The sequence below is a fragment of the Macrobrachium nipponense genome, chromosome 1, assembly GCF_015104395.2.
Source record: "Macrobrachium nipponense isolate FS-2020 chromosome 1, ASM1510439v2, whole genome shotgun sequence".
Taxonomy (NCBI): domain Eukaryota; kingdom Metazoa; phylum Arthropoda; class Malacostraca; order Decapoda; family Palaemonidae; genus Macrobrachium; species Macrobrachium nipponense.
In genome coordinates, this window is record NC_087200.1 from 133415404 (window position 1) to 133430944 (window position 15541).

The 15541-nt window shown below is 32.4% G+C and overlaps 2 protein-coding genes across 2 annotated transcripts in view; both read right to left on the reverse strand.

Annotated features, from left to right (window-relative positions):
* LOC135220283 (beta-1,3-galactosyltransferase 2-like) overlaps window positions 1-15261 on the reverse strand; it is a 28769-nt gene extending 13508 nt beyond the window's left edge. Inside the window, exons 1-2 of the mRNA XM_064257540.1 lie at window positions 15139-15261; window positions 14155-14254 (exon numbers count right to left, since the gene is read on the reverse strand). Of these exons, the coding sequence (XP_064113610.1) occupies window positions 14155-14243 (89 nt within the window). The 5' untranslated portion in view covers window positions 14244-14254; window positions 15139-15261. The remainder of the gene's footprint in view (window positions 1-14154; window positions 14255-15138) is intronic.
* The window catches only part of LOC135218942 (uncharacterized), a 30905-nt gene continuing 29797 nt past the window's right edge, over window positions 14434-15541 (reverse strand). Inside the window, exons 4-5 of the mRNA XM_064255382.1 lie at window positions 15139-15368; window positions 14434-14443 (exon numbers count right to left, since the gene is read on the reverse strand). Coding sequence (XP_064111452.1) covers window positions 14434-14443; window positions 15139-15368 — 240 coding nt within the window. The remainder of the gene's footprint in view (window positions 14444-15138; window positions 15369-15541) is intronic.

Consider the following 15541-nt stretch of genomic DNA (forward strand, 5'->3'; position numbering starts at 1 on the left):
CCCCCCCCCCCCCGCCTCTCTCTCTCTCTCTCTCTCTCTCTGATTAGCGATCTTTTCATTCTGTATTTCCCATCGCCTTCTGTTATTACTTCTTTCCAATGAATATTCTTTGGAAGTTTGAATTTCCAGTCAATCTCCCCTGTGGTGGGCTAGTTCCATATGGATAGGGTCATCTTCTGAATAATAATAATAATAATAATAATAATAATAATAATAATAATAATAATAATACTAATACTAACAACAACAACTCTGAGACTATTACGGCCCCCTAGAAAGGCTAAAAAGGCCAGATTAGAACGGATGATAAACAAGTTCACGACCGTTCGACGGATGAGCGTCCAAACGTACAGAGTGGAACTGTCAGTCTGACAGTCAACTCGAGGTCATTGCCCTCATTTCTCGCCCAGCCTTCGTCGTGGCAGCAATGGAAACTCTGCTGGATGATTAGGATGTAGAGCTACAAAGACTAGCTGCTGCGGCAATTCTCTTCAAAATAGGAAAGAAGCAAAAAGGCATTACAGAGTATAGTCTAAATATTGCCTATTAAAGAGAGATGTCTATCTTATACATATTAATAACTCAGGCTAAATTAGACCTGGGGGCTGGTTCAATTATTTATGAAATAGACCGTGAAGCCTACTTTCACTAGTAACACCTTTCATAAAAAGGCAGGACACTGGTCTAGGCCTATACCAAATTGTCTATAGTATGGAAATATTGTTTTTTCTCTTATATTTACCATAAGATTTGGGCTGGCCTATATACATAGTTTATTTATATTCCAGTCCTAGCAGCTGAGAGTCTTCCCAGACGAAATTCGGCGGCGAACTGTCATAAAATCGTTGGTTGATCATCTGTCAGTCGGTCGAAAGAACTTTAGGTAATTCCATCAGTTCATCAGTTTTGGTGAGTGGACTGACTCCGTCCACAAACTGCTGTCCACAGGCACGTTTTAACGTCAGTTTCGATGAACTGACAGGGAGACTGACAGGTAAACCTGTGCGTGAGTATCCGGCCTAAGAAACATCCCTCGCTGAGCGAGAGAATTATTGCACTGTATTCGGTGCAAGTTCCTTAGAGTGGTATCAAGAAAGCTTAATATACCTGAGAGAATCATACACAGATGAATCAAATTAATTTAGGGAACGGCAAATTTAGAACATGGGCCTAGAGGTGGAACTCCTCGAAGAACCACAAAAGAGCAAGACAATACAGAAGTGTAAATGTTGTTGTGCAACATTCATTTGTGAATTTTGAATTCTAGCTTCTCGTAACGATATTGTTGAACCAGGAATCATACTAGGTCTACGCCTATGACTGATGTCTGATGAATATTTTAGATGAAGAGGGAGAATTTTTAAAAAATACACTTGAAATCTTTGATAGGTGTCTAATGAATAAGTCTAATGAATAAACAAACTTATGAGATGAGAGATTCAGTTAGACTTAATTTTTTGTTTTGTTTTTTATCGGTGTCCAGTGAATACCACGGATAGGGAGGGATAAAGATTCAATGATGCATGCATTTCTTTTTCTTCAAAACCTAAATAATACATCTTATTGGGAGATCTTTATTAACATCGGCCTAATCCCTCCATCACTCTTATACGGCACCACCGCTCCCCCAACATCTCGCTACGAACTCCATAGCGTGAAAGCAGTTATTTTAGAATTCCCCTCACCGACAACCGAAACCTTAAAATGCTTATAAAATATTTTTTGCTCAAAATTACTTTATATTTCATTCCCCAAAATATTTGCATACACTCGTGTTACACCCTGTGTGATTGTTGCAGCTGTCAAAGAACAACCCTTGTGTTGAAAAAATAACACTAAGTTATTTTTTTTTTCTCTGTTTTTTTTAATATGGTAATTTGGTAAGTTTGTAAATGATTGTTTTATTTTAACTTGCATTTTTAGTATTTAAATATTTTTTGTTTACATAAAATGATGACAATTCCTTAATAACCTGTTAAAAATTAAGATGGTTTGGGTCGTTGAAGATATTTGCTGCTCGTTATACATTTCTTACAGAAAGGAGAAGTGGACGGCTTTTTAATGAAAATGGGGGGAAAGGCAGTTCTTTAGCCATTTTTCACCAAGTGACAACATTGGATTACTTACCTCTTATCGTCATGGTGAAAAAATAAGTGATCGGTACCATGGATCCGCATCTTACGTTACCTTCTACTTGGAAGCCTTATCAAGAGCCAGCACAGCAATTGTGATTTATTGCATTTATAAACAGCATACACGGACAGTATGGGTTGTGAGGTACGTCATCATTTTTAAAGGTCATTTAAATTTTATGATTTATAATCCATAGTTCATTCAATAATGAAAGTCCCTTGCTTTGCTTTTTAGCCCCCACAAATAAATATACCCTTGGATAATATTTATATCATTTACAATTTTTATGGGATTGCCATATTATAATTTCCCAGTCATAGTTAAGAGATTCATTTTATCTTCAGTTACTTTGTGCTGGTTAGATAATTTAAGTGTTGTATCATATTTTGGTATTTTCTCATTTGCCACTTTTATTTTAATTAGTCGTTTATTTACATTCGTTCTTTTTACTACTTAGGTGGTTATTCGTTCGGCCTTACTGTAAATTTGGCTTGTTGTATACAAGTAATATACTTAATACGTAAAGTGGACCATTGCCTTTAGGTAATTATTATTTGATAGTGTTAAGTGAAATCCATTATTGATGCAATACATATATTTGAATGGCATTCCTGTTTAAATAATTTATTAGTGATTTCGATAGTTTAAATTACCATTTTGAAGTGTAACTGAGATTTTGGTATTTTATATTTGTCTAAGGGTTCTTGAGAATGGTAATTGGAAGTTGGAGATGCTTGACCATCGCTTTGACCTCCATTTAAGGCGATCATCTTCGACAGCAGCAACAACAGCATTGGGTTTAATTTGAGCAGCTATACATGAAACCATTTTATTATATCTTATTCAAGTTCATAATTTTATGAAGGTTTCATTAAAATAAGAAAATTACTTTGTATTAATTTTCCAGTTACGTAATAAATTTTTCAAGATGGCGCCCAACGTGGGGCATAAGTAAGGTGCTGTTTTTGCTGTCTGGTTAGCTTCCGGGTTGGGGTTTCGTTTGTTTGTGGGTCCATGGTCTATCCTTTAAATTTTATTGAAATGAGTGTAGAATTAAAGACTCGCAAATATATTCGTGGCCAAGTAACGCGGTTGTTTAATGAACATGATAAATTCACTAGTATGAATAAAACTGAGTGCAAGGCTGTTCAAATTAAACTGGTTTCGTACAGTGATCAGTTGAACAGCCTTAATACTGTAATCCAGAAGTCTTTGTATGGAGACGGGAAAAATGAGGAGGAGTTCTTATTAGAATTACAGTCTTGTGATGATTACTCAGATAAATTAAATACCTGTTTTGCTGTTTTGCAATTGATGGATTCTAAGCCTGAGGCCAAGGATTCTGAGACCGCAAGAAGTCTCTTGAAGAGTCCTGTAGTTCCACTTCCGGTTTACGCTAGCACCGAAAGTGAAAATGTTGAAAAATTTCTTGTTGAGTTTGAATCGGCTATTGCCACATATTCTTACACCGAGAGGGATAAACTATTACTTCTCAAGCAACAGGTATCAGGCAGAGCCTCAATTTTGCTCGAGAATCTTGAAATTTCAAAGCAGACTTATACTGATGCTAAGAAATTGCTTAGAGAAGCACTGGCTTCTCGTCGTGCAGAAATCAATGTAATTAAGCAATTAAGTGAAATGAAGCTTGAGTACGGTACTGATCCCTTTTCTTATATTGGAAAAATTACTAATGTAAACTGAAACTTTTTCTACATGGAAATCAAAGTAGATGAATATTTTGCAGTATTTCATCTTGGCAAGGCATGAATGAGTCCTTTAAAGCTCAACTTGTAAATGTTACTAATCATGTACGTCCGTCACTGAGGAGATAAAGGAAAAAAATTCTTTGAAGCAATCTGAACGTTATATGGACGTCACAAGAAAGTTTAATGAAAGGTGGAGACAAGGAAGAAAATCTCTTTACATCACTTGCAGTTAATGTTGAATATGAGGATAATGAAACTAACAGAATTAGTACTGCTGACGCCGCTTCTCCGAGGAAAAGGTGCTCTCTTTGCCAGGAAAACCATGCAACACATAAGTGTATAAAATATAAAGAACCAGAGCATACTGAGACGCTTAGAAGAAACTTAATGGTTGCAAGAAATGTGCTAACATTGGACATACCACTGACAAATGCAAGTTTAAATTCTTTAAGAAATGCTATTTTTGTAAGGGTTGGCACTTTTCATTTTTGTGTGATCATCAAGGTGAAAAATCTCATGATGAAAAACTACAAGTGAATGGGAGAGGTGGCAAGGAAGTAAAAGCAGGTAAATCAAAACACAGGGAAACCTCAAGTGATGTAATGATTATAACTAAGGCTTTGCATACCTCTGATGGCGCCTCTGTTTTGCCAACTTTTACCTGTGAAATGTTAAATGGAGCCCTTGTTAGAGGTTTGAAGGACTGGGGGGCTGTCAGACCAGTTTTGTAACTGAAAAACTTGCATGTGATTATAGGTTGAAAAGTGTTAGAAGTAATGTCTCTTTAACAGTCAATGGTTTTAATTCAAGTAAGAAGTATAAATCCAAGATAGTTGAATTAAAGTGCAACTTTGATAATAAGGCTTGTGTAATACATGCATTATGCGTACCAAGCATAGATATAAATTTGTCATTGCCAGGAATTTCAGAAGTAGCCAGGGCCTTTGCCAAAAAAGGCTTCAAATTAGCTGATAAATATTTGACTGATGGTAGTGATAATATAAAGGACATTGACTTGATACTTGGTACAAATGACGCCCATTGTTTATTGGATTTTTCTGTAAAATTTGGCAAGGATCACCCATCTGTTTATTTGGGATCAGCGGCAGGAGTGATGTTAATGGGTAATGTCAAGATTATGCAACAGAATCTACCTTATCTTTCAAAGGATTTTTCTAGTTCTCGGTGTTCAAAGCATTCCTGCTCTGTTGCCGATTATGAGGAAACATGTGAGTTAAATGGAAATAAATCCCCTGTATTTGATGGCATAGATAAATGCTGCCAGTATATTGGATTTGGTAGTTCTATGGGTGAGCCAAGTGGCTTAAGTTTGGAATGCGAGGTGGAGGTTCAAGCTAACTTCGCTATTCTAAATGAAAAAGGTATGGTTGAGAATCAGAGCTGAGACGTGCAACTGATGAGATGCTGCGGTCTGTGTATGAGAAATCTATTTGTGAACCAGACCATGAAGATGGAAACTTTATGTCAGATTGTAATAGAAATTTGATTAAATTTACCCTTGATAACGCAAGGAGAAACGAGGAAGGAAGGCTAGAGATGCCTCTTCTATGGAATGAAAAGAGCTGTCATCTGCTTGGACGGAATTTCAACCTTGCAAAGGCAGTATTGAGATCCAACACGAGAAAATTACAAAGGAACAAGGCAAATTTGGAACTTATGAATGAAAATTTTAAAGAACAAGAAAAACTTGGAATAATTGAAAGAATACCAAATCTAGAAAGGTACATGGATGAGCATCCTGAGTGCAGTTTCTTAGCACACATGGGAGTCTTTAGACTGGATCGGGAAACAACAAAATGCAGAGTTGTTTTCCTGTCCAATGTTTGTGAACCTAGCAGGTCCAGTGTGATGACGGTCAATCATAATCAGGCTATGTATGCTGGCCCATCACTCAATCAGAAGATAACGTCTGCAATGCTTCATTTGAGATTCGGATCTAAATTACTGATCTTCGATATTAAGAAAGCATTCAATCAAGTAGCACTCAGTGAGCTTGATCAGCAGAAGTTACTCTTTTTGTGGTATAAGAATGTTAAGAAAGGGGATTTCTCTATAATTGCCTACAAAAATGTTCGTCTTCCTTTTGGACTTCGATGCAGTCCTACAATTTTGATGTTGGCTCTTTTCAAAATTTTAGTACTGGATAGCAAGAATGATAATCCTAGACTAAGAAATGCAAAATGGATAATGTATCAGCTCTTCTATATGGACAATGGTGGATTTACTTGTGAATCATCCGAAACCTTGAATTGGATGTATGAGATTTTACAGGATATTTTTAGTCCTTACAAAATTGAACTACAGCAGATGTTTTCTAATGATTATACACTACAAGATAAAATTGATGGAGAAAATATGCAATCGGATGTAGGATGCAAGAAATCTGAGATGGAGGTGAAATTACTTGGATGATCTGGAATCGTAGGGAGTGATACAATTTCAACCAGGAGCTTGTGCCTTGATGAGAAGGCTACTACAAAGAGGGAAATTTTGCGATCCATTGCATCTAATTATGATTTTTTCAACATAAATGGTCCTCTTCTTAACAGAGCTAGACTTTTTATGCAGGACTTACAATGTGAGAGAACGCTCGGATGGGATGCACAACTCAGAGACTTTCAACAAAAGGAATGGAGAAATATTGCAAATCAAGTAAATTCTGCTCCTGTTTTTGAGCTTCAGAGATGTGTTGGTGAAAGGACAGATGAATATAAACTTGAGGCTTATGTTGATGCTAGCAAAAGAATTTATGGAGTTGTTGTATATTTATGCAATATGAGAAGTGGTGAAAGAAGCTTTGTATTAGCGAAAAACAGACTTATTGGATCCAAATTGCATGAAAAGTCCATTCCTTCACTCGAATTACAGGCTATATGTTTGGGTACAGAGGTTTTGTTGGATACCTATAATGAACTGAGTGGCACACAGTGCCTGGTGCCCATCAAAATAGTTGACTTGGAGCTATTCTCAGATAGTTTTGTTGCCCTGTCGTGGCTTAAGTCCTTTTCTCATAAGTTTGATAAAATGCAGAAAAGGTCAGTGTTCGTAATGAACAAACTGAATCATATAACAAAGCTATGTGAGGGGAGAAGTGTTGGATTCTCATTCGTGAGTGGAATGGACAACCCAGCTGACAAAATTACACGATGTCTGTCATTCAAAAGTTTAATGAAGTCTAATTACCATAAGGGTCCCAATATATGTGATCTCGATCAAGCTAGTAAAAGTGACATTTTAGGTTTTAAGGTACCAATGGTGGAGAATTTAGAAACCATTGAGGCATATAGTGCATCAACCAGTGTAAAAGAAAGCCAAACTGTAAAACTAGAGCACTTAATACCTCTAGATAGATACTCAAATATGGATAAGTTGATATCTATACTTGCGAAAGTTCTGGAATGCTGGGATCGATGGAAAGGGTTTATAAACAAGTCACATGGCTTTGATAAGAAGGACCTCCGCTCTAAGGCTTTGACTCAAATCATCTCTAGGGATCAACAAATAAATTTTCCAGATGTTATTGACTATTTAAGTAGCAACTCTAAAACCAAGATGGCTATGCCTAATTTGATATCACAGTTGAATTTGTATCCAGACACTCATAATTTAATAAGAGTGAATTGTAAATTTAATGAGAAGCGCAGTGTAACCAACCAAACTTATCCTATTCTTTTATCAAGAGAGAGTGCTCTAAACAAAACTTACTTAATTGGATGAACATTTGCTTTGAAACATGCTGGTTGCTATGCCCTTTTGACAGAATTACGTAGGAAATTCTGGATACCAAAATTCTTCTCTACAGTTAAGAGGATTCTGAAGGAATGTGTTGTATGCCGGAGATATAACCAAAGACCTGTCAAACTTAATCAATCAGCCTATAAGGAATTTAGATTGAGTCCATCTGATAAACCCTTTGGTAATGTATACCTTGATTATTGTGGTCCATTTTATGTGAGACAAGGGAAAGATAAAGTCAAGGTTTGGATCCTTGTTATTTCATGCATGTTCACACGAGCAGTTAATCTTAAGATCTGTACGGATATGACAGTTGAAGAATTTTTGCGTGCTTTGTCACTGCATTCTTTTGAATATGGAGTCCCTCAGTTTATAGTAAGTGATTTGGGTACGCAAATAGTAGCAGGAGCCAATATTGTTCAGGATTTCCTGAAGGATGCTGAGACTGTTCAGTATTTAACTGATAATGTTGAGAAAGTCCATTTTCTGCATTACTATAAGGGTTGTAGTCAGCTTGGAGGATTAGTTGAGAGCGTAGTTAAAATGACCAAGCATATGATACAGAAGTCAATCAGAAATAATGTCATTGAATTAGGATTTTGAATATCTTGTTTGTCATGCTGTACATTTGATCAATAGAAGGCCTATTGCATTCAAAGAAGCATTAAGAGATTGTTCTAATAATGTACCAACCCCTATAACGCCAGAGGAACTTATTCATGGATATTCATTGGTCTCTTTGAATATTATTCCTGCATTACAAGCTGACCCCTGATTCTTTGATGAGGACATTTTCAGGTTGATTTTGGAGTTTGTACATACAAAATTAAAACATCTTATGAGTAAGCTGAAAACACATTAGAACTAACCGTTGCTGGGAAATCTATCATCGGGAATTCATTTTGAAACACTTTAATTAAAACAAGATAACTGATAAGAAAGGATAGAATATGGCTCCTGTTTAAACCATAAAACAAAGCAGTTATCGGCGATATTGTGCTGATTAAGGGATGATGGATATCACCTGTTGAAACTTATCCTATGGGAATTGTCAAAAGAAGTTTTTCAAGAATATCAACGGGAGAGGTAACCTGCTGCTTGAAAGTTATGAAGGGTTAAAAACCAATTGAAATAACTAAAAGGCATGGTTACTTCTTTTTTAATACCACTCTTGAGGAAGGAGGTCCTGATTGAGGATTGCATGTTAGCATCAGACTGATGAATGATTCGAGGGGATGCTGTAGAATCGAAAGAAGGAAGCATTCCAGGGGCATTGGACGTTTCTAGAAAAACGGTTTCCATCCACCCGGAAGAAAAGCTGCTGAGATATCACGGGCAAAATGCAAAAAAACATTATAAATCGATGATATTTCAGGACTAATAGAATTATTTTTTTGCTTTGATTTGATCAAAATTTACATAATTCTTATATAAATTTAAAAATTTAATTTATTCCCCAGGGATTGTTGAAAAAAATGAAAAAATAAAGCACGAAGTTATTTTTTTTTCTCTGTTTTTTTTAATATGGTAATTTGGTAATTTTGTAAATGATTGTTTTATTTTAACTTGCTATTTTTAGTATTTTAAATTTAAAATTTTTTTGTTTAACATAAAAATGGATGACAATTCCTTAATAAAACCTGTTAAAAATTAAGATGGTTTGGGTCGTTGAAGATATTTGCTGCTCGTTATACATTCTTACAGAAACGGAGAAGTGGACGGCTTTTATGAAAATGAAAGGCAGTCCTTCCTTAGCCATTTTCCACCAGTGACAAACATTGGATTTACTTACCTCTGTTTAATCGTCATGGTGAAAAAATAACCGTGATTCGGTACCATGGATCCGCATCTTAACCGTTACCTTCCTACTTGGAAGCCTTATCAAGAGCCAGCCAGTCAATTGTGATTTATTGGCCATTTATAAACCAGCATACACGGACAGTATGGGTTGTGAGGTACGTCATCAAGTTTTAAAGGTCATTTAAATTTTATGATTTATAATCCATAGTTCATCAATAGAATGAAAGTCCCTTGCTTTCTTTGCTTGTTTTAGCCCCCACAAAATAAAAATATACCCTTGGATAATAAATTTATTTAATCATTTACAATTTTTATTGGCTTGCCATGGCCATTATTATAATTTCCCAGTCAATAGTTCAAGAGATTTCATTTTATCTTCAGTTACTTTGTGCTTGGTTTGATAATTTAAGGTGTTGTATCATATTTTGGTATTGGCATTTTCTCATTTGCCACTTTTATGTTAATTAGTCGTTTTATTTACAATTCGTTTCTTTTTTACTACTTAGGTGGTTTATTCGTTCGGCCTTACTGTAAAATTTTGGTTTGGCCTTGTTGTATTACAAGTATTAATAACTTAATACCGTTACAAAGTGGACCATTGCCTTTAGGTAATTATTATTTGATCAGTGGTTAAGTGAAATCCATTATTGATGCGAACACACATTATTTTGAATGGCATTCCTGTATTGTGTTTTAAATAATTATTAGTTGGATTTCGAGAGTTTTAAAATTACCATTTTGAAGTGTTAACTGAGATTTTGGTTATTTTATATTTTGTCTAATGGGTTCTTGGAGAATGGGTAATTGGAAGTTGGAGATGCTTGGAACCATCGCTTTGACCTCCATTTAAGGCGATCATCTTCGACAGCAGCAACAAACAGCATTGGGTTTTTAATTTGAGCCAGCTATTTACATGGACAAACCATTTTAAGATATTTATTCAAGTTCATAATTTTATGAAGGTTCATTCAACAAAATAAGCAAAACTTACTCGTTGTATTCAATTTTCCAGTTAACGTAATAATAAATTTTTCAAGAGCCTTGATTACAGTCAGTAGTTTTTGATTGTTAAAACAAATATCTGAAATAGACTTAACAAAACGAGAGAAAGTCACCTTTCATATTTCTTATCCTTTCACTATTTATAAATACGCTTATGGTAGTAGGTCCCCCTAGCCTTACACCGCGGAAACTAATTTTAATTAATGTTTGCATTTAGAGGGACCAATGACAGCTACAGAAAGATCAACCAAAAGAAATGCTTTAATGAAGGTTAGCTTTTCTTAATGTTACTTCGGTTCAAGTTTTGACTCCCACCAGCTTTTCCAACGTGTCACGGATGAAACAGGAGGATATTGCAAGAAAAATTCGGTAAAAACAAAAAAAAATAACGACTCAATTTATTATTATTTTTGATTTTTTTGATGATTGCTTTCTTTTGACTTTGAATAGCTAGGGCTGAGTAAATTATGTTTTAACGCACATACGAAAAAGGATAAGAAAAAAGAAAAAAGGAGGAACATGTCACCCAATAAAAAAAAGGAATAAACTGTGGTAATACTCAAATAAGCAGATTAATATAGATATTGTCGATTTACAAATATTTCACTTCACATTACATATCCGAGAGTGTTATACTTGCTGAAATAGACCTAGGGCTTAAGCATGTGTTGAACAAAATCAGAAGTAAAAACTTAGACCCATTAAATGAGTGCACGCTAAAATCATTTTTTGTCCAAAGGACCAAAATTAGTTTAATTACCACAATGCCTGTTAAATTGAGCATTGACGCCCTAGTACAGTACGATACGTTGTGTTGGTCCAAGAATTCGAGCGGGCAGCAAAGCCAAACTTCAAACTTTCAAACTGCTTGCCGCTGTCCCACGAAGCTAGAGTTTGAGAATCAAGTTAGAATTCGTGGGACTCCGTCGGTATATAATTTTCCTTAACTTTGCAAGAATAAATTATCTGTTTGATAACGTTGAATAAAAACAATGTAAATAAATTTCATTCAAGTATATGCACAAATTTGAAAAGGAAATAAAACTTTTTATTTTTAAGTTACATAAAAATCTGGCACCTGCATATGGCAATATTTCCATAACGAACAATGAATTAAGAAACTACGCCAATTCTTCGTGGGCTGACTGTACATCTGATGCTCTATGAGAGCTAACTAGTAACATCCAAAACAACCATGTTAGTGGACATGAGTATAGACTTGACTTTAGTTACCTATGACTTTGTTACCTTCAAGTCTTGTATGCATAAACTCCTGTTAAGTGTCGGAAGCTACTAATGGTTATTTTAGTCTAGACCTGGTTGTGTTCTTGGACCTTTGTTGTTTTCAGTACTGATAGGTGATTGGATTTTTCATGAAAAAAAAATCTGATCCCGATGATGCTGCTTCACCACAGGTGATGCGAATTTGCTATCAATGGTAGAGCAATTAAAACACTGCTAAAGCCCTGGAACTTACAAGAAAGTTAGCACTCACTCCTTAACGCTCACAGTTCAGGGAATTGGAAATAAACGAAGAAATTCTTTCTTTGTTCTTACCAGTTGTTGAAGCAATGTAAGTGAAAAAATTGTCCAGACTTTAATTCTCTTAATTTACAATGAAATTATATCTTCGTTACATTCTTCAAGAATAAGGCTTTAGCAATAAGGGAAAACATTGTGAATTTAAATTTATTTTTAAAGTTTTCTTCAAAAGACAGCACAGAATCATTGAAAAAGACTTTTGTGTGGCTCATGAACATGCCATTTAAGTGATTAGACCGGGATCTTGAAAAGATACCAAAAGCTAATCTAGAGATTAACACTAAATTCAGCCTTAGGGTAATTTATTTGTATCTGTATGCAGTTCATGAGCCCATTTAGACCCAGCAGACTGAAAAATACCTCTCTGGTAAGAATGGTTTCCTGTAAGACAATTAAATGGCGTCTGCTTATGACACTACGGGTTATTTTGCACTTTGTCGGCTGAATTAATTTTTTTGGGGTCCAAAGAATTCTCTGGTTAGTGATGAGCAGTTAAAATCAATGAAAATACTCCACCCCAAATACAAGAGATTTAAAAGATATTTCAGGTAGATACAGTCAAGAAATAATTTGCTCATTAAAGCAATTTTGCATTTTTATCTTATGTCTTAGGTAATTTGTCAACATTATGAACACAGATGGCTTTCTTCATCGGATGCAGGTTTATTATTATTACTGTTATTATTAAAAGTAATTGCTGCGTCAGCTGCATTAATTTTATGTAGGTTCTCCTCTATTTTCCTAATTGTTGTTTTCTCATTGTTGCTTAAACTGGTGCGTAGCTCACCAGTTTAAGCAACAGGGAGATAACCATAATTAGGAAAATAGAGAAGAACCTATATAAAATTAATGCAGCTGAGGCAGCAATTACTTTTAATAAAACATGCTTAAAAGAGGGTTTCTTCCAGCATATTATTATCATTTATTATTATTATATTATATTATTATTATTATTATTATTATATTTATTATTATTATTATTAATTATTTATTTATTATTATTGATTATTATTATTATTATTATTATTAGTATATTTTATTATTTATTCTTAATTATTTTAATTATTATTATTTATTATTATATTCTATTATCATTATATTATTATTATTTATAATTCTTATTATTAGTATAGTTATAATTATAATTTGAGTAGTATTATTATATTATGATTATTATTAGAATTATTATTAATTAGGGTTATTCATTAGTTATTAGTACTATTATTATTATTATTATTATTATTATATATTTATTATTTTATTATTATTATATTATATTATTATTATTATTATTATATTATTAATTAGATTATTATGATAAATTATATTATTTATTATTATTTATTTATTATTATCATTATTATTATTATTATTATTAGTTATTATTATTTATTATTATTATATTAGTAAGTTATTATTATAATATATTTATTATTAATTATATTATGGATTATAATTATTATTTAATTATTATATTTATTATTATTATTATTATTATTATTTATTGATGATTATTTTATTATTTATTATTTAATTATATTATTTAATTATTATTATTATTATTATTATTTATAGTTATAATATTAATATATTATTATTTTATTAAATATTATTATTATTATTATTATATTTATTATTAATTATTATCGAGTTACATTATTTAGTTATAATAGTTAGAATTATAATTATTAATTAATAATTATTAATTATAATTATTATTATTAATTATTATTATTATTAGAATTATTGATTAATTATTATTAATTATAATTTATAATTAGTTTATATTTATTATTATGAATTAATTAATTATTATTAATTAATTATTAATTATTAATATTAATTATATTATTTACTTATTATTAGTTATTATTAATTATTTTAATTATTATTAATTAAATTATTAATTATTATAAGTATTATTAATTATTAATTAATTTTATTAATTAATTAATTATTAGTTATTAATTATTATTAATTATACTTATATTGATATTATTAATTATTTATTATTATATCATATATTATTATTAATTATAAGTTATTATTGTATTATTATTATTTATATTTATTATTATTATTATTATTATTATTATTATTATTATTATTATTTATTATATGATTATTATTATTATTATTTATTATTATAATAATATAGTAGTAGCAGCAGCATCAGTATAATACTGTTAATTCTACGAAAACATTATTTACCTACCTAATCATCTTTCGACTGTATACGCTGGAGGGAGCTATTGGCACAATGTTGATAATCTCAGTCAACTCGTTACAAGCCTTTTTCCTCATTGATTAAATACCTGAAAAAAAATATATACATATATATATATACGTATATATATGTGTATATATATATATATATATATATATATATATATATATATATATAAATATATATATATATATATATAATATAATATATATATATATATATATATATATATATATATATATATATATATATAATGTATAATTCTCCTCATGAGCACCTGGATACAATAACCCACGTCAAAGTCTGTAAGAAAATGTCGTAACTGATAGAATTTTTAAGCTTGAGGCACAGAATAATTTACAGACTAAGCTATAAAGAGTTGTTAGTACTATCAATGATGTTAATCTGTGCACGAAATAGCCAAGATAGGTAAACTGGTCAAATCAAGAAGAATGAGTATAGAAGTGCAGAATAGGGACCAGAAATAATCCATTTAAGCTACAGAAACTTTATTTCATAAAAAAAATTAAATAACGAAGAATGAATAATCTGCTCAGTGCAATACCAAGAAAGTATAAATAAGAATAAGATATAAGAATAAGAAAAAGAAATAAGCAATAAAAATAAGAAATAAAAATCCATAAACAATGAGAATAAGATAAAAAATAAAACTCAGAACCAGAATATGATGGATAAAATAAAACATAAGAATAAGACGAAGAAATAAGAATTAGAAATAAGAGATGAAAACAAGATGAAGAAATAAGAATAGGAAGTAAGAAGAAAAAAATGCGAAAAAGAATAAGAAATATCAATAAGAAATGAAAAGAAAAATAAGAACTAAAAATAAGAATAAGAAATAAGAACGGAACACGAACAATAAAATCATCGGCGGGGGCTGGGGGGGGGGGAGGGGGGGGGGGCGGGCGGGGGGGGGGGGGGGGGGTAGGGAGGTGTGGAAGCTCATCTGACCTATACGGAAAACTCTTGGATGTGTTGCTGTCGTTGTCCTCCCAAACATGTGTCCGGTTTAGTATCGGGTTTCCGGCGCCGTCTTCTTCTTCTTCTTCTTCGCCTCCTCCACCTCCTCCTCCTCCTCCTTCCTCGGGAGACTTGAGTCCTCTCGCCTCCGGCGAAGTTAAGTTCCTTTTGTTCGCCCCGTAAAATAATTTCCTTTTCCGGTGGGACTCTGTAGGATACATCTGGGAAGAAGAAGCGTGTGTATTGTATGAACTTGCTTTTTTATATATCTTTTTATATAATCTTGTTGATGTTGGTTTTCTTCTGATTATTATTATTATTATTATTATTATTATTATTATTATTATTATTATTATTATTATTATTATTCAGAAGGAAGTAGACCTTCTCTTAA